Genomic DNA, 27,331 nt, shown 5'->3' with positions numbered 1-27,331 from the left:
AGTTTCCGGGAGAGATAGGCCACTGGGTGTTCACAACCGCCCTCCCTTACTTAACTCAAGACAGCTCCTATTCCACAGCCCGAGGCATCTGTTTACACAATGAACTGCCGTCGGAAGTCAGGGGCTGCTAATACTGGGGACCAGGACAAGATATCCTTAAGCTGGGAAAAGGCCTGCTCACAATCAGGGGTCCATTCAAATTGTCGGGAGTACTTTTTGGTTGTCAAATCAGTCAGCGGCTTGGCAATGGTGCTGTACTGGGGCACAAACTTGCGATAGTACATTGCCCTCCCAAGGAAGGCGCGTACCTGTTTTTGGTTGGTGGGATGAGGTCAATTCAGGATGGCATAAGTTTTTGCCGGTTCCGGTCGAATATTTCCTCCACCAACCCTGTGCCCCAGGTACAACACCTCTGCCATCCCCATCTGACATTTGTCTGGTCTGATCGTCAACCATGCCTGGCTAATCCGAGCTAATACTTGGGGCACATGTTGCAGGTGGTCCTCCCAGGTCTCACAAAAAATAGCTATATCGTCCAGGCATGCCTGGGCAAACTCCTCACACCCTGTCAGCAAGCGGTCTACTGTACGCTGAAAGGTGGCAGGGGCATTCTTAATTCCGAAGGGCATGGCAGTAAACTAAAATAGTCCAAACAGGGTGGTGAATGAGGACCACTCCTGTGCCTCCCTGGTAAGGGGTAACTGCCAGTACCCCTTATTAAGGTTCAGCGTGGACACAGCGAGCCGCCCCCAGCCTGACTAACAGCTCATCTACCCGGGGCATGGGATACGCGTCTGTCACCGTCACTTCGTTCAGTTTCCTATAATCCATGCAGAAGCGTGTACTCCGGTCTTTCTTGGGCACTAACACCACACTGGCCGCCCAGGGACTATTGGATAGTATAATGACCCCCAGTGCCAGCATTTCATCGACCTCTCTTTTGATCATGTCAAGCACATCGGGACTCACTCGACACGTGGGTTACCGAATAGGCCGAGCCTCCCCGGTGTCGACATGATGGGCCACTACATGAATGCACCCAGGCCTGCTGGTGAACTGAGGCTTCTCTAACTCCAATACTCCCTTCATCTGTTGAGTCTGGGCTCCAGTTAACTGCTGACCTATGGGCTCCACCTCCACCCCTAGGTCCTTTTTGGTTGCTGCGAGAATGTCGGGTATGGGGTCAGTCTCTGGGTCGTCCATAGGTGGGCAGCAGATTGCCACGGCCTCCATTTCCCTGGTGACGTACTATTTTAACCTATAAATGTGATAGGCACCCACCCGCTTCTCCGTTTGATCTAGTGCTATAACGTAATCTACCCGACCCTGTCTGTCCACTATGGTATAGGGCCCTGCCCAGGTCGCCTGTAATTTGTGCTTTCTGGCAGGAACTAGCACCATCACTTTCTGTCCAACTTCTAACTCCCTTTCTCGAGCCCCCTGGTTGTAATAATGGCGCTGCCATTCCTGCGCCCCCAAAGTATGGTCATGACCGAGCTGCATCAACCTTTGAAGTCTATCCCTCATTTGTACCACACATTCCATGACTGGAACCTCAGGTTCATGAAATGACCCTTCCCAGCTTTCCCGGACTAGGTCGAGAGGTCCCCGTACCCTTTCAGCATATAATAACTCAAAAGGAGAGAACCCGGTAGAATCCTGCGGCACTTCGTGGTACGCGAATAATAGCTGCTGCAATGACTTCTCCCAGTCTCCCCCCTTCGACTCAGCATATGCCCGCAGCAACTGCTTAAGGATCACATTAAATCTCTTACAAAGACCGTTAGTCTGGGGATGGTAGGGTGTTGTGCGTAAGGGATGGACCCCAAATTTGTCCCATACTGTCTGCAGCAAGTCCCCTTGAAATTCTGTCCCCTGGTCGGTGACTACTTCTTGAGGAAATCCTACAGGGATAAAGATATCCATGAGAGCCTGGGCAATATGTTCAGGATCTATGGATGCTAGTGCCACTGCCTCAGGGTCTCTATAGTCGCATAGTTGACTACGGTCAGGATGTACTTCTTCCCTGTTTGGCTAGGTTTCTTAAAAGGTCCCACAATGTCCATGGCTACCCTCCTAAATGGCTCACCTATGATGGGCATGGACTGTAGGGGGATTCGATGTGGGGGTCCCCCGAGGCGTTGGCATACATCGCATGAGGACCTATAGTGTTTGACCTCCTGGTTAACTCCAGGCCAGAAGAAATGTCGTAGCAACCGGGCACGGGTTTTACGAACCCTTAGGTGGCCAGCTAGGGGGATGTTATGGGCTAGTGCTAGTAACCGGTGACGGTACTGTTGGGGAACAATCAGCTGTTTCCTAGCCACTCCTGGCTCTAGAGGGTCAGCCTTGGCGGGTATCCGGTACAACCTCCCTGCTTCCCACATGATCCTATCCTCCTGGGTCCCCAATCTGTCCTTTCTGCCGCACTGCGGAGACCATCTAAGGATGGGTCAGTCTGTTGGGCTTCGATAAATGCAATCCTATCTACCTCCCCCAGATTTATGTCAATGTCCGGTAAGTCTGGTACAGCGTTACTCACCGACAGTGGTTCAGGTGGTGTGGCAGCTGATCCAACAGGGACTTCTGGTGCTGGTATGGGTGGGTCCTCGGGAGCTGTTTCCAAAGCCTGTGCTCAACTCTGTGTGATAGCTCCCACAAAGTAACTGGCCAGTCCACCACCCAGATCATTCTCCAGAATAACGTGGGTAGGTAAACCATCCAAAAGTCCCACATTCACCTTCCCTGATCCCTGGCCCCAACCCAAATGAACCCTGGCCATGGCGATAACTGTAATCTGGCCTCCCGCCATCAAAATTTAGATTTTCCGATTATTTAGCCATTGATTAGATGGGATTAAACTGGGCCGTATCAGAGTAATAGAAGCCCTGGAGTCCCGGACTCCCTGCAGTTCCTGACCATTCACTTTTACAGACTGCAGGTGTCCCTTCATATTTGCAGGGGTAGCTTTCTGGATTGCCACCTGATAGACTACTTCCTCCGCCTCTGGCGCATCAGGATCGTAGAACCCCTACCCACCCTCAATTGATGTTCCTTGGCACACTGACACTCGGGGCACAGCTTGTCTCAATCCAGAGAACGGTCTTCCTCCCTGTGGGCAATTTCTTTGTATGTGTCCTGGTTGTTGGCAAGTGTAGCAGCTCCTAGGGTCGGATACTGCTGGACCACAAGGTCTGGGCGCACTAGAGTGCGTAGCTGGGGTACGTGGCGGCATGGGGCTTGATGTAGGCGGTGGTGTACCTCGATCAGGTGGGGGGTCCTTCGAATAGTTTCCCATTCACCTCTGCCTGGTCCCCTCCATTGGGGACGGTTTGCCAGAAATTCATCTGCTAATGCTGCGGCTTTCTCTGAAGTAGTGAGATTTCTGTCCATCACCCACTCTCTAAGTTCTGGAGCCATTTTATTCATTAGCTGCTCCAATATAAAGATGTTTTTAATGTCTGTTAAGGTTGTGGCTTGCTTCCCTTCTAGCCACCGATTACAGTTTATTTGCAATAAACTGCTAAATTCTGAACTTAGTGCGGTAGGATTCAGGGGTGACCACATATCGAGCCAACAATACTTTCCGAATCTCCTGTTAGTTTCTTCCTTGCTCTGGGCTCAGGGCATGGTATGCCGCCTGCGCGCAGCCCCACTCTACCACAGGTATATCATGCATTGCCATCATGAACTCAAATACCTGAAGGTGAGTGTCAATGTCCGTGGCTGATTCCACAAAGCGTGGTACATCGTAATATCCCAATCGTGGCGTCTGTCTTCCTTCCAATACTGACACTGATGCCATTGCAGGTACCATGACCGGTCTACCCAGCGCTGCTCCCAATACTGCTGTCCTCATGTGCGGCAGCTCCTGGTCCAAGTACATCCAACCAAATCTGCAGCTATTCTGTGTTGCCGACAGTTATTGCAGCTGCATGGTTTGTCATCCTCCTGGTTCTATTACTGAGATCCCCTGACGGGTCCTGAACCGTGTCCTCCTCTTCACCAGGGTTTTCTACGTCCCATTGAGGCAATTTTTCGATTAGGGACACCCTAGTATACGTTGGGTTGATTTCAATTTTTCGTGCCTGACAAAGTTCCAGCAGGATTACTTTCTTGGTGTTTCTGTATGTTTGTGCTGCTGTCTCCATTCTGCTGTGCCTTTCCAATTCCGTGCTTGTTACTGAGTGATCCCACTGCTTGTCAAAAAATGTGAAGATACGTGGTTCCCAAATCACTCAGACACGGTATTAGATGACAAATAAAAGGATTAAGTACAGCACGCCTCCTTAACGATAGCAGGTCCAACAAGTGAGGAAATCAGTTCAAATAAATCCAGTGGGATAGGTACAGCACAGTTCCCTTAACAGTAGCAAGTCCAACAAGTCAGGAAATCAGTTCAGATAAATCCAGTGAGATATGATCCACAGCAACTCTCTGGCAGAGCATCACCACTTGGCCAAAAGTTAATCACACAAGTCCAGCTTCCCGGGTAGCCTCTTTTATTACCTGCTAATCCCCCTTTGGAATCTACCTGCCCAGTGAAGTTGCAAAAGGTCTTGATTGGTGGGCTGCTTACACTATCCAGCCCCCTCCCCTACCTTCCCAGGTATCTTCAATCAGGTGACCCTACTGGGTCTGGCTCCTGGCTGGCTGTAGAGCTCACTAGTGGATAATGGGGAGCAAACAAAAACAACAATGATATCTTAATTCACTTAACATCTGAGTGTTCCCCGTGGAGGTGGAATTTAACCCATGTAGTACTTTTCCAAGGATATGTTATAAATACCTCACTGATACTTCCTGATAACAACATGGCTGAAAAGTGCAGTTCAAGTATGGAGTAGATTAAGGGGGTGCAACATCATACACCATGCCTGTTATTTTACAGCGTTTATATGGCATCTCTCTAGGAGATATTTCTAATAAATATATTGTTACATAGATATTTAATCTTATAACCCTGGCTAAAGTGGTGATTGCTCTAGCTTGCATTGCTCCTGGCCTATTGAAATTCCATTAATGGAGGGCGTTTGTGAATGTAACTATGCAGCATGAAAGATATATGTATATCTGCAGGAAGGCAAAGGAGAAAGATCATAAAATATGGTCCAGAGAGTACACCTCAAGATACAGAGCAAGTTCAGATGACTATGAGTTTGGAATAATTGGTATCTACTTTAATGATCCTAGTTTGTTTTCTAGAGGCAGGGAGGGGTCTTTTGGTTGGCCCGTGCTATGTATAATTAAATCGTATTTATTTATTTTTTCTTATATTCTCAACTAAGTGTTTTAATAAGTATTATTTGTAATATGTTACTTTGGTGAATGTTCTAATACATCATTGTCTGTTAAAATTGCTACTTGCAAGATGGATATTATGATACATATTTAAGTTTTGTTGTATGTTTTGCGTTTGTTCTTTCGGAAAAAAATAAAAATGAATAAGCAGAGAAAGGAGAAGTATGTAAATGAATTGGCCAAGAGTGCTGTACTTTTATTTCTAACCAACATGATGTAATTGAAGAACATTTATCAAAAAGTTGTGAAATACAGAAAGAAGCTCGGGAAATTGGTAAAGAAACATGGGATCCCTTATCATGGTTAGGTGCAGGTTATCTGATTTTCAAGTATAATACAATATATAGTAATGGGACTCGTGGTCCGATTGATCATTTATGGGATGGTTAGATGCCTTTCAATACAATTTTGTTGCCTTATGCAAGCAGGAAGGAAAAAGTTGAGAATCCAGGCAAGAAAAAAAAGGTCTGAATATCCAGCATTTCATAAAAATTTTGGGTGACATAGTTGGGAAGGCCAGTTAGGAAATACCAGTGGTATAAGAGCAATGTTCTTCGCAATACCTATTTCCAGGGTGCTCCACTAGGCTGTTTTTCACTTGCCATCCAGCTCTTGGAGCTCAACAGAGACCTATTTTAATGGGATAAATCACTGTTTATCCTATTAGAACAGGCATTATGTGAGTACTACAGCTAGCAGTGTGTGTTAGACCCCTTCGGGCAGGTGTGGCCAAAAGCCTCCAACATTTTTCAATATTATTGCAAAGTATTACAACTTCCCCAACCGGCTACTTATCAATGGCACCCACCTGGCAAAACTTTCTGGCGAGAACACTGAATAGGGTGGAATTGTGGAAGTTGATTAACAATCGGGTTACAAGATGGAGTTTAGCAGCCATGTTGTACATAGATCTGTTCTTTGCGTGAACTTGGTTTTGTCAGAGTTTAATAGGTCTATGCAAAATGTTCTCCTTAGTTCCAGGAATGTGATTACACAGTACCTACTATTAAGCATCTGTGAATAGAAATATTGATAAGAAAAATAATGTCTCCACACACCAAAGATGGGTCCACTTCTTGTTATGTTTAAGTCAGAGGCAAGATCTTTGGATAAAATTGAGAATTATACTCACCGTTAATTTCCTTTCCTTGAAATACTCCATGGCAGCCCTTACAATGGGTTAATCCCTGATCTGCTAGTGTAGATAGGAAGAAATTTGTCCCACCTGGCCCCTATATAAGGCAGCTCCTCCTCTTCCTCCATGTCTTTCGTAACTTCCCAAGCCGTCCTATACATAACTACAGAACAAGGGTGGGAAAATATAGGGCTACCATGGAGTATTTCAATGAAAGGAAATGAACGGTGAGTATAATTCTCAATTTTCCTTTCCCTACTCCATGGCAGCCCTTACAATGGGATATACCAAAGCAGTACAAAAATTGGGAGGGCAATAAAACCAACACCTTAATAAAGTCAAACAGAAAACTTATTCACAGTGCTTGTTGGAGAATCTTTCTCCCAAACTGTGTTTCTTTAGAGACTGAAACGTCAAGAAGATAATGGCTAGAAAAAGTGTGCAACGACGACCATCCGGCTGCCATACAGATGTCAGTGCCGATGCATGTGTTCTATGTGCCCAGGAGGTTGCTACCGCCCTAGTTGAACGTGCTTTCAGTATTCTACGTACCTCCTGCCCTTTCCCCCTGTAGGACTGTGCAATCACCTCTCTGATCCACTTTGCCAATGTGGGTTTGGATGTGGCCTGTCCTTTGCGTACACCTTCCGGAAGCACAAATAGTTGCTTTGTCTCAGATTTTTTGTTCTGATGATGTACAGAGATATAGCCCTCACTAGGTCTAGAGAGTTGAGACGTGTTTCGTCACTATTAGCGAGATGAGGACATAAAGATGGCAGAATCAACTCCTGATTGATGTGGAATGAGGATACCACCTTGGGTAAATAATCCGGATTTGTCTTCAGAACCACTCTATCTTCATAGATATTCAGAAAGGGTTCTTCACACCATAAAGCATGTATGTCCCCTATTCGACAAGCCGAAGTGATAGCCACCAAAAATAGTACCTTTAGAGTGAGACATCTAAGAGATATGTCTTGTAACGGTTCAAACGGATCGGCTGTTAAGGCATCCAAAACAATATTAAGGTCTCAAAGGACTGAGAATGGTTTCCGTCTTGGGCGTAACCTCTTTAGTGCTTGAAAAAACTGGAAGATAAGACTCTGAGACGCCAGTCTGATATCAAGAAGGATGCTAAGGGCCGATACTTGTACCTTCAGTGTAGCAGGTGCTAGTTCTTTAACAAAATCATCTTTGAGAAAACACACCGGGCACACTGGGCAGACATGGGATCCTTCACCATGTCTCCTGCCCAACAAATACATTTTTCCAGATTCTGTAATAAATCATAGAGGAGATTTTCTTCCTGGCTTGAATTAGAATGTCTATTACCTCATCTGAGACCCCTTTGGATTTTAGTAATTGCCTCTCAGTCTCCATGCCATCAAACTCAGGGAGTTTGAATTTGGATGTAAATCTGGACACTAATGTATGAGGTCTGGTCTGATCAGTAACGGCCATGGATGTTCCAGCAACATTTTCTGTGCTACAGCGAACCAGGGGCGCCTTGGCCATGCCGGGAGGATCGCTATCACCTCCACATTCTCTTTCCTTATTTTTCAGAGTATAAGAGAGATGAGTGGAAAGGGAGGAAACCCCAGTTTCAAATTCCACTGTATTGATAAGGCATCTATCCCTAGGGCTCTGATGTCTCTGTGATGGTAGTAGAAGAGGGGTAACTTGCCATTGCTTCCTGTGGCCATAAGGTCTATTTCTGTTGTCCCAAATCTGCATTGTACCAGCTGAAAGACTTCTTTGTGCAGCTTCCACTCCCCTGGGTGAACTTGATGTCTGCTCAAGTAATATGCCACTACGTTGTCTTTGCCTGCTACTTGAAGGGCTGAGAGAGATCTCAGATTCGCCATTGCCCACGTCATCAGAGCGGTTATTTCTGCCAACATTGTTCTGCTCTTGGTACCACCTTGCTTGTTTATGAAGGCAACCACAGTCCTGTTGTCGGAGAAGACTCGTAAGATGCTTGTCTCGTATATAGGGCTGGAAGTATTGAACCGCCCGCCAGACTGCTCTCATCTTTAAGACGTTCCCCTGAAGAATTCTCTCTGTCTCGCACCCCATCCTAGTGCACTGGCGTCTGTGGTAGGGATATACCAGTCTAGTATCAAAAGGGTCACACCTCGTTTTCTCAGGTCTGGGAGATGCCACCAATGTAAGGACTGCCTGGCTGACCTTGAGAGATTGATTTTGGAGTCTAGGGACCCCACTGTATGATCCCACTGCGCAAAGAGTTTGCTTGAAGAACTCTCATATGCCACCTCGCCCATGGGAGTATTCCTATTGTTGAGGACAACATTCCTAGGAGGCGCAGACATGTTCTCGCCGACACACGAGATTGGATTTCAATCAGGTGTGCCAACGACTGGATCTTGCCGGCCCTTTCTTGAGAGAGGAAGACTTTGCCCGTACGTGTATTTATTTGCACTCCTAGAAATACAAGCTGTTGTGATGGTTTCAACTGGCTTTTTTCTATGTTGATTAACCAACCGTGTTGTTGCAGAAACCGGATCACTTGAGATGTAGTTTCCCAAGCTGTTTCTTCTGATTTTGCCGAAACTAGAATATCATCCAGATATGGCCACAAGGTCACTCCTCTTTCCCTGAGCGCCGCCATTAGCACTACAAGGACCTTGGTGAACGTTCTTGGAGATGTAGAAAGGCCAAACGGAAGACAAGTGAACTGGAAGCGATGCCCTAGAATGCAAAACCTTAGGAACCGTTGGTGATGGGATGTGACCGGAATATGGAAATATGCATCTTTTAAGTCTATTGCCGTTAGAAAATCTCCTGTTTCTAGTGCTTTCAGAATTGTGTTGACAGATTCCATCCTGAAATGTTTTGCTCGCACATAGCAGTTGAGAGCCCCTAAATCTAGCACTGTCCTGAAGGGCACCTGATGGTTTCTGGACAAGGAATAGTCTGGAGTAGAACCCTTTTCTTTCTTGTGCTGACGGTACTGATACAATAGCTCTTGTTCTCACCAGGCCTCTGAGACTTTCCTCCAATGCCTGCCGTTCTAGGGAAGACGAGGGACTTCTTGACTGAATGAATTTGTCTACAGGGTATGTATGGAATTCTATAGCATCTCCCTTGGTGACTATCTCCTGGACCCATTTGTCTTGTGTGGTCTGAATCCAAACTTTTGCAAAGCGTGATATCCTTCCACCCACTGGAGTTAGTGGGGACTGGATTCGTAGCTAGTCATTGGGGTCTTTGCTGTTCTTGCTTCCCACTTCTTGATCTGAAGGGCCGAAAGGACTGTCTTGTCATACTATCCTGTTGTCTAGAGTATTGTCTCCTCGGCCTGTAGGTACGGGCTTCCTTAAATTGCTGTTTTGGAGAATAAGAAAAGAAACGTCTCACCTTTCTGTCCTGTGGTAACCGATTAGCTTTGCCACTTGCTAACCTCTGCATAAGGTTGTCCAATTTTTTGCCAAACAGGAAACTGCTTTCATATGGAAGCGTTGTCAGACGGCTTTTAGATTGGTGATCTGCTGCCTACGGACGTAGCCAGAGTGCCCTTCTCGCTACTACTGCTGAAGTCATGCTCCTGTAAAAAAACACAATCGTATCCAACGCAGCTTCACACAAGAAATCAATACTTTTCTGCATAATCTCTAAGGATTTGAGAAGATACGCTCTATCTTATCCTCGATATTCGTATATAGAGTATTGGCCCATAGTCTCAGGGCTCTAACTACCGAAGCCATGGCTACTCCAGATTTTAGGGTTATGCCTGAGGAGATATGTAATTTCCTGAAGGAATTCTCCATTTTGCTATCCATAGCATCTTTCAATGGACCTCCATCATCCCATGGGAGAGTGGTCCTTGAGGATAAGCCAGCTATAGCTGAATCCACTTTAGGCACTGAGCACCATTTCAGCATATCTTCATCCTGAAAAGGGTACATGCGATTTAGCCTCCCCATGTTAGGATTACTTTTGTCTAGAGCCCCGACATTCTTTAGTAATCAAATCTTTAACTACTTTATGCGTATGGAACACTCTAGACTTCACTCGTTGCTCTGCAAACAATGCATCCTGCGGTTTGATTGGTACTGCTGGCTCTTCAATACCTAATGATTTGTTAATATGCTTCAGTATAATATTTACAGTATCCAAATTAAACATTCTGGGCTCCTCTTTCACCTCAATCTCAACATCTGAATCCAAATCCCATTCCTGAGTAGAGCTGAATGTTTCGGAGGACTGCCATGGCCTTATTTCCTCCTCCTGTTCTGGGGCCTGAAACTCCTGCATTGCTTTAGTCATCCATGAAAAGAACTGCCTGAATTGTTCAGGGGGAGCAGGCTGCTCTACAGTTTCCGGGGTGCATGATACACATAATGGGTCAGTACAATCCTTCCACAACCTGCTATCACAGGTTGCACACACACGATTGTTCACTTTACAGTACCTCTGTGGAGCTTGTGCAGGGAAAAAGGAAATGTAAACACATAGAAAAGAAACTAAGTAACCTATCCTTAGGAATTAAAAAGACCCCTTACTAAAGGCTTACCTTGGGGTGTCCTTCAGCTTTTTTGGGGTGGGTTCTTGGTCCATAGTACACGATCCAATAGCTGCCAAGTCCTGCAGCTTCCAACACCAAGCAAAGACTGAACCTCATTGATAATGGCCTGCAGCTGCTTAATATGGTGCCTGCTCTCGACATCATCATAGTGAGTCTTAGCATACTTATTACCCGATTCTTTCCACAGGCAAGTCTGCCAGAGAATCAGCGCTGCGGGCAATGTATAGCGCGTGCGTGCGCCTTGTCCTCCGTGCGCGCTCCTGTGTGCACAACCCAGGGAGTCTCATAAGATTCAATCAAAGAGAACACCCGTGCCCAGCTGAAACTGCCCTGCAGCCAGCCCAGAGGAAAAAGACATAACCTCAGGTAAGCCCTCTTGAATAACATAACAAACAAAAATAACAAACACTCACTACACTATCCTGTCCTAACACTGCTGAGACAGGAAGAAAAGACACTGAGGAAGAGGAGGAACTGCCTTATATAGGGTCCAGGTGGGACAAATTTCTTCCTGTCTACACTAGCTGATCAGGGATTAACCCATTGTAAGGGCTGCCATGGAGTAGGGAAAATAATTTACATGCACCTTCGCCCCATCAATGCAAATTACAAGCTGAAAACACCCCTCTGCAAAGGGTGCCAAAATTATTGCTTAAAAAAATACTGTAAAAATGTTTGCCTTCTTATCTGAAGACTTGTGGGTCGTGTACATGTGAACCAATAAACTTGATGTTTTCTACATCAAAACTTCTGAGACGCCTCCTTTGGTCAGACAGCTATGTTACTATTTACCCGTCCCAAGTGGACATTTTCAACTCTGGATTAAAAGAAACTATCCATAGGAGATAACTGCAATGGTTTAGGCGCAACTGTTAAAATAGAGACTTTGAAAGATAAAAGCTGGAGAATTATACTCACCATTAATTTCCTATCCTTGAAATACTCCATGGCAGCCTTCACAATGGGTTAATACCCCATTCAGTGTAGACAGGGAAATTTCTCCTAACCTGCAGAGTATATAAGGAAGCTCCTCTTCCCCATCAGTGTCTTTTGGAACTTCCGGAGAATTTTCCTCCCAAACTGTGTCTCAATAGAGACGAATAAGTCTAACAAATAATGCTTAGAAAAAGTCTGCATTGACAACCACCTGGCTGCTTTACAGATGTTGGTTGCTGATGCCTGAGTTCTATGTGGCCAGGAGGTCGCCACAGCCTTGTTGAATGCGCCTTTAGTACCTTTGGGCTGTTCCCTATGTAGGGCTGTGCAATCACCTCTCTGATCCATCTTGCCAACGTGGGTTTGGACGGGGAATATCCTTTGCGGGACCCTTCACGAAGTAGAAATAGCTGCTTTGTCTTCCTAAGATTCTCTTTCTTGACAATGTAGGTAGATATTGCTATTAGCACATCCAATGTATGAAGCTGTTCCTCTTCACTGTTACTGGGCAGAGAAAGAAAGAGGAAACGACTTTGAGCAAGTACTCCGGATATGTCCTCAAGACCACTCTATCCTCAAATGTTTAGGAAGGATTCTTCACACCATAAAGCATGTATGTCCCCCCTAACAGATGAGAAATAGTACCTTCAGAGTGAGCCACTTGAGAGGAATATCTTGAAATGGCTCGAAGGGATCCGAAGCTAAGGCACCCAGGGCGATACGGAGGTCCCAGAGGGCTAGAAATGGTTTTACTTGTGGCCGTAACCTCTTGACTGCCTGAAAAACAAAATGAAAACCAGACCTTGAGATGACAGTTTTGTATCAAGAAGGATGCTGAGCGGATATTTGCACCTACAGTGTAGGTGGTGCTAGTCCAATAACAAAGCCATCCTTAAGGAACTCTAAAATAACCGAAACAGTGGCAGACATAGGATCCTTTGTCCTGATTCTCGTCCAACAATTGAATTTCTTCCAAATTCTTTTATAAATCATAGAGGAATTCTTTTTCTTTGCTCGGATTCGTATGTCTATTACCTTGTCTGATACACCATTGAGCTTCAACAGCGACCGTTCAGTCTCCACGCCAGAGAGATGGAGTCCGGACTTGAATGCAGAACTGGGCCTTGATGTATGAGGTCTGGTCGGCAGAGGCCATGGTTGCTCCTGTAGTATCCTCCATGCTACCACAAACCAACTGCAACGTGGCCAAGCCGGGAGGATCGCTATTACTGCTAACTTTTCCTTCTTTATTTTCCTCAGTACCTAAGAGATGACTGGAAAGGGTGGGAATACACACACTAGCTTGAAGTTCCATTTTATTGATAGGCCATCTATCACTAGGGCCTTGCTTTCTCTATGACTGGAGTAGAACAGGGGCACCTTGGCATTCTTCCCTGTCACCATAAGGTCTATTTCTGGAGTCCCCGAATTTGATACTTATTAGCTGGAAGACTTCTTCCTGCAATTCCTGTACAAAGCAATTGTGGGCTCGTAAATCTAGCACCATTCTGAAAGCCCCTGACGCTCTCTGGACTAGGAACAGCGCTTGTGTTATGTACTTGCCCTTAGATTTGCCCTCATTCAAGATGGGCATGATTGCCTCATGTAGTTTCCATCTTGGATCTCATTTCCTGTTTGGAAAAGGCACTTCCTGTTATGAAGCCTTTGCTCAAGTATTGTGTTTGTGTCTGAACCAGATGCTTCCACAGAACCTTGCTCCCTTGTGATTTGGACTACAATTCCTTGATACTTCAACAAGACCTTTATCTTGTTGAGACTTTGGACGTTTCTTGTTGGACTCCTGAGATTTATTTATATATCAAAATAAATCCTGTTTATCTCAGAACTACCTGGCTATTGGGTTCAGTTTGTGATACCAGAAGTGTAACAGGATACTCGAGCCCAAAATGACGGACCCCGCCGGTACAGAACCAACTGCTTTTCAGATCTGAGTTTCCACATGTATTCTGCCTCAAGACAGCTACAGGAATTTCATGCAAAATTTCAAGGACTTGAAACGCAGTGTACAAATAATTTTCAACTGCAAAACCAACAGGTAACTCAAGTTGCAAATAAATGTTCAAGAACGCAAAGATCAAATAGCGCTCCAAAATAGAGTTATTACAGAACTACAGGTGCGGCTTCAATAAGTTAATGCTGTAGCACCTTCGGCTGCAGTACATCAGCCCACACTCCCATTACCTCCGGCTCGATTTTCAGGTGATCGTAAAAAATACAGAGGTTTTATTAATCAATGTAATATGCATTTTGATTTACATCCTACTTATTTTTTGACTGATGTACAAAAAGTATTGTATTGTTGTATTCTTTTATTGTTGAAAGATGATGCCTTGGCATGGGCTTCTCCTTTGGTAGAAGCAAAAATTCCAATGTTACAAAATCTTTCTAATTTCATGGATGCAATGAATCAATATTTAATGATCCAAATCGAAGTGCTACTGCTGAGTCGGTTTTATTAAAGATGCGTCAGGGAAGACGTTCAGTGGCTGAATACACCTCTGACTTTCGAAGATGGATCTTGGACATTATTCAGAACCAGCAATATCAAATTACTCTGCAACACAACAAATTGAGAAGCCTGAGCCAATGCAAATAGATACCATTCGCAAGCAGATTTCTATTGAAGATATCAACGACGGCAAGAGAATCTCTGTTTGTATTGTGGTAAATCTGGACATTATGTATCTAATTGTTCTCAACGACCTCGTAAGACAGTTGCTACATTGATGGAACCTAAATATTCTGACCAGGAATCTATTATTTCATGCTGTTCACATCAACTGAATGCCATCATTCCTCAAATCTCTTCGCTGTCTACAATTGAGAGAACAGAGGAATAAAAAATAATTTTTCAATTCCAATACAACTTGAGAAAAATTCTCAACTTATTTCAACCATGGCAATGCTGGATTCTGGAGCCAATGGTAACTTCATGGATATAGATTTTGCTAAACAAAACCATATAGTATTTCAATAAAGAAAGGCTCCTATATTGCTGGAGACCAGTTGATGGATCCCCTCTGAATTCTGGTCCCATCACACGAGACAGAACTCACACGAGACAGAACTTGTGTCCCTGATGGTAGAACCCAATCATAAGGAGAAACTCACTTTTTTTCTCATCTCTTCTCCAAAATGTCCCATAATTTTGGTTCTCCCTTGGTTCACTAACCCAGCCATTAATTGGAGAGTCTCAAACCTTAAATTTTCAAGCTATTATCAAGTGTGGTCCCTCTTGTTGCACAACAAGAGAATCAGATCTCAGTGTCCCCCTCTTCTGTGGAGGAACAACTGCCTGTTCAATATCAGGATTTTACAGATATCTGTAACAAACAGAATGCTGACAAGTTACTCCCCCATCGATCATATGACTGTACCATTGACCTACTACCTGGAGCTGCTATTCCGTTCGGTCGGATTTATCCATTAGCTGAACCTGAATTAAAGACTCTAAAGACATACCTGGAGGAAGATGAAACTAAAGGTTTTATACGTCCTTCAAAATCTCCAGCAGGGGCTCCTATTTTTTTGTGAAAAATAAAGATGGTGCTTTGCGTCCATGCATTGATTATAGAGATTTAAATAAAGTTACTATAAAGAATAGACATCCACTTCTGCTCATCCTAGAATTATTGGAAAGACTGCAGACAGCATGCATTCTCACAAAGCTCGATTTAAGAGGAGCTTACAATCTAATACGCATTCGACCAGGTGATGAATGGAAAATGGCTTTTCGAACAAAGTATGGACATTATGAGTACCTTATGATGCCGTTCGGGTTATGTAATGCTCCTGCTACCTTCCAAGATTTTATAAATTATGTCTTTCGAGATTTCCTTAATCTGTTCATCATCGTATATCTTGATGATATCCTTATCTTTTCTAATTCTTTACAAGAACATCAAGAACATGTTCAAATTATTCTACAATGGCTACGCACAAACCAATTATACATTAAGTTGGAGAAATGTGAATTCCATTGCACTCAAATAAAATTTTGGGTTACATTATATCACCTCAATGACTATGTATGAATCCCTGTAAAGTACATGCTGTGGTAGATTGGTCCATACTGGAAAAATGTCAAAGATGTACAAAGATTTATGGGGTTTGCTAATTTTTATTGACGCTTTATAAAGAACTTTTGTGGAATTGCTGCCCCCATTACTCAGCTCACAAAAAAGGGTTCTTCCTTTCAGTGGTCACCAGCAGCTAAAAAAGATTTTTCCATTTTGAAAACAAAGTTCCTCAGCTCCTATATTAATTCATCCGGATCCTACAACTCCCATTTGTTTTGGAAACTGATGCATTGGATTCAGCTATAGGAGCAGTAATTTCACAAAGAGTGGGAGAAAAGATGTTACTTCACCCCTGTGCTTTTTATTCAAGGTAAATGACTGCTCCTGAATGATGTGGGAAATAAAGAACTTCTTGCCATTATAGCTGCTTTTCTCAGAATGGAGACATCTTTTAGAAGGGGATAGTCCTCACCGATTATCAGAATTTGGAATTCCTTAAATCACTATAAAGATTATCTCCCCGACAAGCTCGATGGGCTCTCTTTTTAAGCCGTTTTGATTTCCTAATTTCCTATAGACCTGGATCGAAGAATGGAAAAGCTGATGCCCTCTCAAGAGCCTATGTGGAGAATCCTCAACAGGTAAAGCCTGTTCAAACAATAATTCCTTATTCAATTTTTTTAGGGGTTATTTGTACAACTGAGTTATTAACAGAGATCAAGAATGGATAGGATACGGATTCTACTCTCGTGAATCCTCCAAAAAATGTTAAATTAATTTATGACAACAGAGTCTGGCATATGGCACATCAACTATATGTTCCAGAAAAAGCACGGTTAACGGTCATGCAACTATTCCATGATTCTAAATTAGCAGGCCATAAAGGATTCCAGAAAACTCAAGAACTGTTAAGCTGTTCATTTTGCTGGCCCAACTATAAGGATGATATAGCAAAATATGTATCCTCTTGTACAACGTGTGCCAGATTCAAGACTCCTCATGCTTGTCCTTTCGGACTATTACAACCTTTGCCAATACCTAGACGTCCATGGGATTCCATTTCCATGGACTTTATTGTAAACCTTCCGAGATCTAAGAATATGACCACTATCTTAGTGGTAATCGACAGACTGACAAAGATGGCTCACTTTATACCCTGCCAGGGTACTCCTACAGCAAAATAAACAGCCAAATTACTTATAAAAGAAGTTTTTCATTTGCATGTCGTTCCTAATGATGTGGTGTCAGACCGAAGCGTTCAATTCACATCACAATTTTGGAAACACAGTTTTGCAAATCCCTTGGCATTTTGGTGAATTTGTCCACCGCATTTCATCTACAGTCAAATGGACAAACTGAGCTAACAAACCAAACCCTTGAGCAATACCGTAGGTGTTATATTAGTCACCTACAAGATGATTGGGATGATATCCTCCCCATGCCTGAGTTTGCATACATTAATTATTAACATTCATCTACAAGATTTAGCCCTTTCTATGCTAATCTAGGATATCATCCAAATGTATGTCCCAATCTACCTTGTGACTCTCAAATTACTGCTGTGGAAGGTAGACTGATTCTTATGCAAAGTAATCTTGAAATATTAAGACATTGAAAACTGCTCAAGAAAGATATAAACATGATGCTGACAGATCACGAAGGGCTGCTCCTACTTTTAATATTGGTGATGAAATATGGTTGTCAACTAGACATTTAAGGATGAAGGTACCATCTGCTAAGTTGGGAAGTTTATTGGTCCATATAAGATCATTACACATATTAGTTCAGTGGCTTTTCGATTGGATCTTCCTGATTCCATGAAGGTACATCCTGTTTTTATGTGTCATTACTAAAACCGTTAGTTAAGAATCCATTTCCTGGTCGCTCATTGCCTTCTCCTGAGCCAATTCAAGATCCTGGACTCTTGTATATTTCGAAATCAATTACAGTATCTGCTATGTTGGCAGGGGTATGGGCCAGAAGATGACTTTTGGCAATCAGCTAAGGATGTTCATGCCCCACTTTTGGTAAAAACATTTCATCGACAGCATCCTGGGAAGCATGGTCCTAAGTCGTCCAGAGGACGTTGTTGAGAAGGGGACATGCTGTTATGTACTTGCCCTTAGATTTGCCATCATTTAAGATGGCCGCGATTGCCTCATGAAGTTTCCATCTTGGATCTGTTATGAACTTGCCCTAGATTTGCACTCATTCAATATGGCCGTGATTGCCTCATGAAGTTTCCATCTTGGATCTCATTTCCTGTTTGGAAAAGGCACTTCCTGTTATGAAGCCTTTGCTCAAGTATTGTGTTTGTGTCTGAACCAGATGTTTCCACAGAACCTTGCTCCCTTGTGATTCATTGATACTTCTACAAGACCTTTATCTTATTGAGACTCCTGAAATAAACAGGATTTATTTTGATATATAAATAAATCTCAGAACTACCTGGCTATTGGATTCCGTTTGTGATACCAGAAGTGTGACAGCTCGTTTGTCGGTACGGCCACAATAGCGCACTGCACATGCTGGGTAAAAGAAAGCCAACTCCAGGCTCCACAGAGGAAATACCTGCTCCTGGTCCCAGGCCCTGCTGTAGCTATATTGCAGCCAGCATCTGAGGAAAGCCAAACCTCACCATCTAGTAACAAAACAAAAAAAAAACACCAAACGCTACTCTGTACTACCCATGCTGAGACAAGATTAAAAAAAAAAGACACCATAGGGAGGAGGAGCTGCCTTATATACAGTCAAGTCCATAAATATTGGGACATCGACACAATTCTCATCTTTTGGGCTCTATACACCACCACAATGGATTTGAAATGCAACTAACAAGATGTGCTTTAACTGTAGACTTTAAGCTTTCATTTGAGGGTATTTACATCCAAATCAGGTGAACGGTGTAGGAGTTACAACAGTTTCTATATGTGCCTCCCACTTTTTAAGGGGCCAAAAATTAGTGGGACAATCGACTCAAAACCTATTTCATTGACATGTGTGGGCTATTCCCTCGTTATTTCATCATCAATTAAGCAGGTAAAAATTCTGGAGTTGATTCTAGGTGTGACATTTGCATTTGGAATCTGTTGCTGTCGACTCTCAATATGAGATCCAAAGAGCTGTCACTACCAGTGAAGCAAGCCATCATTAGGCTAAAAAATCAAAACAAACTCATCAGAGAGATAACAAAAACATTAGGTGTGGCCAAATCAACTGTTTGGAATATTCTTAAAAAGAAAGAACGCACCGGAGAGCTCAGCAACACCAAAAGAGCCGGAAGACCACGGAAAACAACTGTGGTGGATGACAGAACAATTTTTTCACTGGAGAAGAAAAACCCCTTCACAACAGTTGGCCAAATCAAGAACACTCTCCAGGAGGTAGGTGTATATGTGTCAAAGTCAACAATCAAGAGAAGAAATCACAAAACTGAATATAGAGGGTTCACCACAAGATGTAAATCATTTGTGAGCCACAAAAACAGGAAGACCAGATTAGAGTTTGCCAAACAACATCTAAAAAAGCCATTACAGTTCTGGAACAAATCCTATGGACAGAGGAGACAAAGATCAACTTGTACCAGAGTGATGGGAAGAGAAGGGTATGGAGAAGGAAAGGAACTGCTCATGATCCAAAACATACCACCTCATCAGAGAAGCATGGTGGTGGTTTTGTCAAGGCGTGGGCATGTATGGCTGGCAATGGAACAGGTTCCCTTGTATTTATTGATGATGTGACTGCTGACAAAAGCAGCAGGATGAATTCTGAAGTGTTTCAGGCAATATTATCTGTTCATATTCAGTCAAATGCTTCAGAACTCATTGGACGGCGCTTCACAGTGCAGATGGACAATGACCCGAAGCATGCTGCAAAAGCAACCAAAGACTTTTTTAAGGCTAACAAGTGGAATGTTATGCAATGCCCAAGTCAATCACCTGACCTGAATCTGATTGAGCATGCATTTCACTTGATGAAGACAAAACTGAAGGTAAAATGCCCCAAGAACAAGCAGGAACTGAAGACATTTGCAGTAGATGCCTGGCAGAGCATCACCAGGGATGAAACCCAGCGTCTGGTGATGTCTATGTGTTCCAGACTTCAGGCTGGAACACATAGACATTTGTTGCAAAGGATTTGCAACAAAGTATTAAAAAGTGAAAGTTTGATGTAGGATTGTTTAGTTTGTCCCATTACTTTTGGTCCCTTAAAAAGTGGGAGGCACATATAGAACCTTTATAATTCCTACACTGCTCACCTTTGGATGTAAATACCCTCAAATTAAAGCTGAAAGTCTGCAGTTAAAGCACATCTTGTTTGTTTCATTTCAAATCAATTGTGGTGGTGTATAGAGCCCAAAATATGAGAATTGTGTCGATGTCCTAATATTTATGAACTTGACTGTATTTTGAAGGTGGGGCAAATTTTTACTGTCTACACTCAGCTGAATGGAGTACTAACCCATTGTGAGGGCTGCCATAGAATAGGAAAAGAAAAGTCTACTTCACAGCTTTAGAGATAACAAAACTTTTTTGCCATCACCTTATATAGAAGTATTCACGTTTGATAGTTGCTCGCTCCACCCTACGCAATTGCCGCCCCTCAGAATAACTTTTGTAACTTTATCACCCCAATAGTCTCAGAGACAATTAAATAATTGCCTTCCTTTCCCTATTACCTCCTTAATTAGTGAGACTTTTTTTTTTGTTGTTGTTGTTCCTAGCTGGATCCTCCTCGGCCAGGGTTCCCTTTGTCTGGCTCCTGAAACGTACCTGCCCCACCCACTTATAATGTAAAAAAAACAGCAGTTTTTCTGAATGTTGTTTCAAACTATACAGTCACATTTTTGGAAGGCACTTTGGCACACTTTACTGTACACTCATTAGGCTGGTCTTGAGGCCCATTTATGCCTTGGTATGTATGTTTGACTACTACAATTTGTGTACAATTTACATGTTTTGGTACTTCTTTTATGTATTCTGTTTATTACAACCTGTGTGTAATTGCAATCTGCTGTTACAAATAAAATGTAAAAAAAAAACAAGAAGAAATTTTAAAATCACCCAGATTGTTCCTCAATAAACAAAGTGTTTTACAATATTAGATTTCTTATTATTTTTTTGGTTTCAGTGTAATTAATATGTTACCAGATCAGTTCTTTCAATTCCCTAGTTGTGGTGAAAAAATACATCAGTCACACACTTTCAAATAATTAGATAAGCACTATATACTGTAGAGCAACTCCAAAATTTGCCAGGATAGTCCTGGTTTTGAGCTCTTTAGGCACAACCAACTTGACAAGGCCATACCCCTTTTCCCAATCTGGAGAGTCACAATGAGTTAAAGATACAACACTACATCTAGATTTAAGTATTATTGCATGATAACACAATACAATGACATGAAAAATAATTTAAAATCAGGTGCAAAGTATTTAACACTGTTTATCCAACAGATGCAATAAATACACAATATCCTATTCTTAATCCAGCAAAGAAGCTAATGGTACACTCTGCACAACACTTTATGGTTTGTGTGGTACATTTCGTTACAGAGTGCCCTATCCATTCTTGCAGGTTGCCCAGACTCTGTAAATGATGCATTTTTTGTGTGCTACAGAGATTGATTAGGCAGCACTCTAGGTTCCCAGTGTTTTAATGTTAAGTTTCCTGTCACTGGAACGTTGATCTCCTCACCTGTATTTCTCTGAGGTCCTTATCACACAGATTCTGCAAAGGATCCAAAAAGTTCTGTTTTACTTCTATGTCCAAAGAATCTTTTACCTCTGCTAATCTCTTCATGGACTCCCCAGCATCCAGCAATGCATCACCTTTGGAAAGACAAATATCTAATTAGTACAAATATTAGTACAAATTCACTTCTGGGTGTGGCTTCTGATGTTAGCTGTGTAAACTGTTGCAGCACTGATTACAACCCAAAACACAACACATAACAAGAATTAAAAGCATAATCCATTTTATTATACCAGACAGCACGATACAAAATAATGTTATAGGATCTCATAATATTTCTTAGCATTAACTATATACATAAATCTATCTTAAATAAATCAATGTTATCATTTGTACTTATATCAAATACTTACACACTTGTAAATAGTTAGTAAATTAGCCTGCAGGTTAACAAATCCATCACTATTATATTCAGAAGTTAGTCTTTTTAAATGCTTTAAGCAAGAGAAGTTATACAATTTGTTAATTAAATATTGCATAACACTGAAGATTTACCTCTGCAATCTTGTTCTCAGCTCTTGTAAAAAGCAAGGGCCTGAACCATATAACGTTAAGGTGTGTACACATGGGCATTTAAAAACAAAGTAAGTTAAATGCTAGGTACAATTGGTCCCCTTCTTTATCAACTTTATGCAAATGCACAAAGAATTAATTTCCTTTTATTATATATCCCATAGATTGTAAGCTTGCGAGCAGGGCCTTCTCACCTCTTTGTCCGTTTTACCCAGTTTGTTTATTAGTTTACTATGTTTGTCCCCAATTGTAAAGCGATACGGAATATGTTGGCGCTATATAAATAGATGATGATGATATCGCAACTTAATTTAACATTTTAGATTCCCATGAAAAATTACAAACAGCATACAGTAAAATAAAGGTCATCTTGGAGAACAAGGAAAATAAAAACAGGACACAAAAGGAGACAGTACATCTTCATTAGAATACCCCACAGATGAATATTTGTCCTGTACCACATATTTTGGCTTGGCTATAAAAGAAGTGGAAGGGTCCAACAGGACGTAGATGTCTCAGTGTTGTTTGTACTGTTCTTGCTACTACCTCCAAAATGGTTTTAAGTTATGGTACAGCCAATAGATATGATCTTCTCCAACATAGTGAAAATATGGATTGGTACATACTCTGCAGCCAGGGGAGTATGGAAGAAATGTTTACAGTGTTTTTTCTCTTTCCTGCCATTGGGGGACACTGCAACAATGGGGTATAGTAAGTGGGCTTGGAGCAAGGGCACTTTAAATCTTAAATTGTTGATTAACAGCTCCTCCCCTACTATGCCACAATCACCTGGAGCCAATCTCAGTTTCAGTTAAAGGTTCTTTGGAGTAGGGCATTTTATTTTTGGGCTCTATGCCCTGTGTTTTTGATTCATTTTACACAATAGACAGGGATAACCCACAGAGTGCGAATAGGCTTCCCTCACACCATGATATTTGGCAGCCCTGTCCATCCTGTGGGATGGCAGGTGACAGGACAGTGTGCAGTATAGAAACATCCGTCATGCTGAGGATAGAGAAGGGCGCCAAATTGGATCGCTGGCAAGTATTCCTTCCTTTCACTTAAAGAATACGGCTCATTTTGCACAAGTGCTGCCAAGACACATTTCCGGGTAGGAGAGAACAGCTTCGGTGCTCACAAAGAAGGTCTGAACAAGGTATGGAGGGGACAACTCAGGAATACCAGTGTGAGCACTTCCTGGTATCAATGTGATTTTCACATGGGGTCATGTTTTGCTGGCTTGGCAGGTTCTCCTCAGTGGAGACTGCCATTTTCCGATAAGCATCGCTGCAATCATTTCCTGTTCTAACTCCTCTCAACTGGGGTCAATTAAAGTCTGCTTAAATAGTATGCTGTAATATTTTATTGTTTTTTCTACTTTGCATACATTCTTTAGCAGGAGGGTGCATTTTATACATACTTGTAACCCAGTGACTGTACTTTTACTAACAGTATCAGGGTCAGCTAAATCACTATAGTGTTGTGGGACCTATTGTTAAACAAATACCTTATTATACTTTTAACAGTGCTATAATAGGTGTGGTCTAACCTTACTATGTATCTCTGGTGTGACTTTTTTTTATTGCTATAGCATCTTGTCTGAAAAAAAGGGACATCAGAGACTAAAAAAGTGCACTGGAAAGTCTATGCAACACTTCACCTGTGCCAAATGTAATTCTAAAATTATCTTGTGGGCAGTCTGACCAAGAGGAACTGTCTAAGGTATGTGAGGCAGAGTGCACAGACAGCCCTGAAGAAACTGGCATGGGTTAAAACAGTGGCGTCATCCATTGCTGAACTCACTGGAATGCTGTCTCAGACTAGAGAAATAGGGGAATTTTCACAAGTCTCACCACACAATACTGCCTCACAACCACTGCCTACCAATTTCGCAGCTACTAGGAAGAGGCAGGGCTGGCTTTAACCTTAGAGTCTGCTCAAGGTTTGGCTAGGACCTCTTCCTCAGTGGACTGTCACCCCCACCCCCCCCATAGAAAGACAGGAAAGCATCATGTCCCTGAAACAATACAGGACAATGTTTCTGATTTAGATTTCTCTTTCAAAGAGGATGAATAGTTAGTTCATGAGTTGGAGGGGAGGACACTTACAGTGTAGAGAATATCTCTAGATCACAGAATGTGTCAGACTTTAGGATTTGCGGAACCTGAGGTTACAGATTCTTCTGACTTATCTCTTTTTAAAAGACAGGAGAAACACATGGTCTCTTTTCCACCGTCTCCTCAACGCCTAAAGATAGTTTCAGAGGCTTGTCAAAAGCCTGGCAAAAGTTCCAGGTGCTGGGAAATTTAAATCCCTTCACCATAAGAAGAGTTGATTAAATGGGATAATTCTCTTGAAGATAAATCCTCCCATTGCCCTCTTATCTAGAAGCACCATGGCACAGATGAAATGAGCAGCTTCGTCCCAGGACAGTACGGACAAGAAGTGCGATTTTCAAATTAGATCACCTTATGCGGCGGCAGGATGCTTGTTCAGACCAACATGTATACGGCCTAGGTAACCAAGGCCATTCAAAAAATAGTCAGAATACTGGGCTAATTTGTATTATATAAACATCGAAAAGGACTTACTATAAATGCGAGTACCCACTTTTTGGACCAAATGCTTCTCATCAGTGGCAAAATATTGGGAGATGAACTTTGAAAGTAGGCTCCCATAGCCCGTAACCAGAGTCTGTATAGTCTCTGCTATATTTGTACCTGTTAACTATGGTTATTTATGAGAGACTGTAGAGCTGTGCCAACAAGCTGTTTATTTGCTGCTCTCACGAGTTTAGGAAGCAGACTTTCCTTTATTGGTAAGTCGACAGCTGGATTGCTATAAATAAGGCATCTCTGCTATTATATCTCTGTTTGACAAATTCAAAGATTTCCGTATGTTTTATGTGAACTATAGAGACTTTCTTTGGTTTCGAACTTTCATTTATTCATTATTGTCTACAATTTCTGCCAATCACTATTATGGTCCACATGATTATAAAAGTTCTTTTTTTGGTACCTACTATAATACAGTCCGTTATTCATGTTTGTGTGGTGTTTTTATATTAATTATATGTATTAAGAAAAACTGTAAAATAGCTACTGATTGGTATCATATGCCTATGAAATCTCAAGACTGAGGTTGTGCACTCCATTTTTTCTACAGTTGGCTACGGGGGTCTATAAGACAATAGGCGTAAAGTTGTATTAGCATTGGCTGAACATATTTAGCCAGCTTCAGATTTTTAGGTTAGGCATCTTTGGATGCTGTTTCTGTCACCTCCATACTCTCTGCATTCATTTCTGCGGCCAGGCGTTCCTTGTGGTTACAATCCTGGTCAGTGGATGCAGAGTCTAAACGAACGCTGAAGTCTTTACAGTTTGACAGTATCACACTCTTTAGTGTTCAGAACTGGAGCAGATCATTAATGTAGATAGAGGAGGTAAGAACTCCTTTCTGTTAGTCCACAATAATCACCTGAAATAACCAAGGTTTCAGGCTTTTAGTCCCTTCAAGAGGACGAGAGCAGCTTATGTCAGAGGTCAGATTTTTCCTTCATGGGGAGGTTTCCACAGTGGAAAGGGGTCTGTCGGATGCGGGGGCCCCAAGCTGACAAAAAAGGTCTCTGCATGACTAACGACCATGTCACTGCGGTGGGGGGGCATTTTCTGTACTTTCAGGACCAAAGGGATTGCCTCAATCAGAGAAGTGTGGCTTGGGAGAAACCCGTTTTCTGTTTTTTCCTTCTGACAGGGTTGTGCTAAACCCTCTTTTGTAATGAAGGTGGTTTCCATTTTTTACTTGAAAGAGGATATTTGCTGTGTGTCAGTGTATGTCCATACCACGATTTTAACACCTGTGCGGTAAGAGAATGGCTGCCTAACTGTCTGGGGTGATTGAAGCAGACAGGCTACCTGCCCAGTCAGTCACAGGGATGCAGAGTGAAGGAAGCCAACAAATTATTCACTCTCTGGGGAAGCTAGATACCTAAATATGAAAATGAAACCAGGGCCAGAGCCCATAAGAAACATGTCTTAAAGCCAAGGCACTAAACTAAAACCAGAGATGGCTCCACATGGGAAACGCATAGTATTGGTGTAGCTAACCTTCAACAGTTTAAAGTTTAAAGTACCCTGGATCCAAATCCACCTACTATACCCGATTGCTGCAATGTCCCCCAATGATAGGAAGGAGAAATAAAGGATGAATTTATGGAGTGTCTTTAAATGATGGTGGAGATCAGCAATATTTATTTAAAAAGTAGCAAGCCGCTTTAAAAGAGAATGCCATTCCCTTCCCTGCCATTCCCTTCCCGCGCATTTAGCAAAAAAAATTTCTTGATGACAACCAGAAGAAATTGTCAATGTAGCCTACTTACAAATCTCCCATAAATGTACTTTTGTTTTGCTAACCTGGCAAATTCTCCTCTTTTAATTCCATTGATGCATCACAGCTTTCTGTAGTACCTTTGTTTACGATCTCTGTTATACAGATGCCATTCATTCTGATGACTTGTCAAAGCTTGGATTTATGTGTTTAACTACTCTAGGGCACATTTGTTGCGCTGTCCACAACCTTTTTCTGTCAATGCTGGCACACCATACACAAGTCAAAAAAGTGATACGATAAAGATCAAATGGCAGCATGCATTTCTGCAATTCTACCACCTTAAGCACAGGTCTAAGCAGCTTTTCATCAAATCTAGACCTGCTGGAGGGTTTCCCTAATTATTATTTTCTCTGATAACATGTTTGAAAAAAAATAATGAAAAGCATCAGCGGCTCTATATCTGCTTCCAGACTAGACAAAACCTGTTAGTGACAATGGAAATACAGTGATGTCAATTTACCCCATTAGGGTCCGGCGAGCTTCATTAATGGAGCAAAACTGATCTCTGGTATTGGTCAAATGAAATATAGCAAGTAGGTGCAACTAGTGGTATCAAATGAAGGCATCATGCAGATCCAGAAAAATCCTGCACTGAATCCTGCCTTTATGGTCTTTGACATTAGCATTTTGGATTTTTCAATAAAATATTTCATTAGAAATCTTACTAATATGTACATAGAAATTGTGTCAGGGGGCATTGTTCTGAGACAATGTACAC

General features: G+C 42.4%; 1 protein-coding gene across 4 annotated transcripts in view; it reads right to left on the bottom strand.

Moving 5' to 3' along the window:
- Window positions 1–27,331, bottom strand: part of SH3GL1 (SH3 domain containing GRB2 like 1, endophilin A2) — a 183,475-nt gene that overhangs the window by 62,895 nt on the left and 93,249 nt on the right. For all 4 annotated transcript variants that reach the window (XM_075204803.1, XM_075204801.1, XM_075204802.1 and 1 more), the window contains one exon: window positions 21,655–21,788. In XM_075204803.1, coding sequence (XP_075060904.1) covers window positions 21,655–21,788 — 134 coding nt within the window. The remainder of the gene's footprint in view (window positions 1–21,654; window positions 21,789–27,331) is intronic.

This window comes from Mixophyes fleayi, chromosome 1 (genome assembly GCF_038048845.1).
Source record: "Mixophyes fleayi isolate aMixFle1 chromosome 1, aMixFle1.hap1, whole genome shotgun sequence".
NCBI classification, from domain to species: domain Eukaryota; kingdom Metazoa; phylum Chordata; class Amphibia; order Anura; family Limnodynastidae; genus Mixophyes; species Mixophyes fleayi.
Note: the sequence above shows the minus strand (reverse complement) of the source record. Positions and strands in the feature narration are given on the sequence as shown.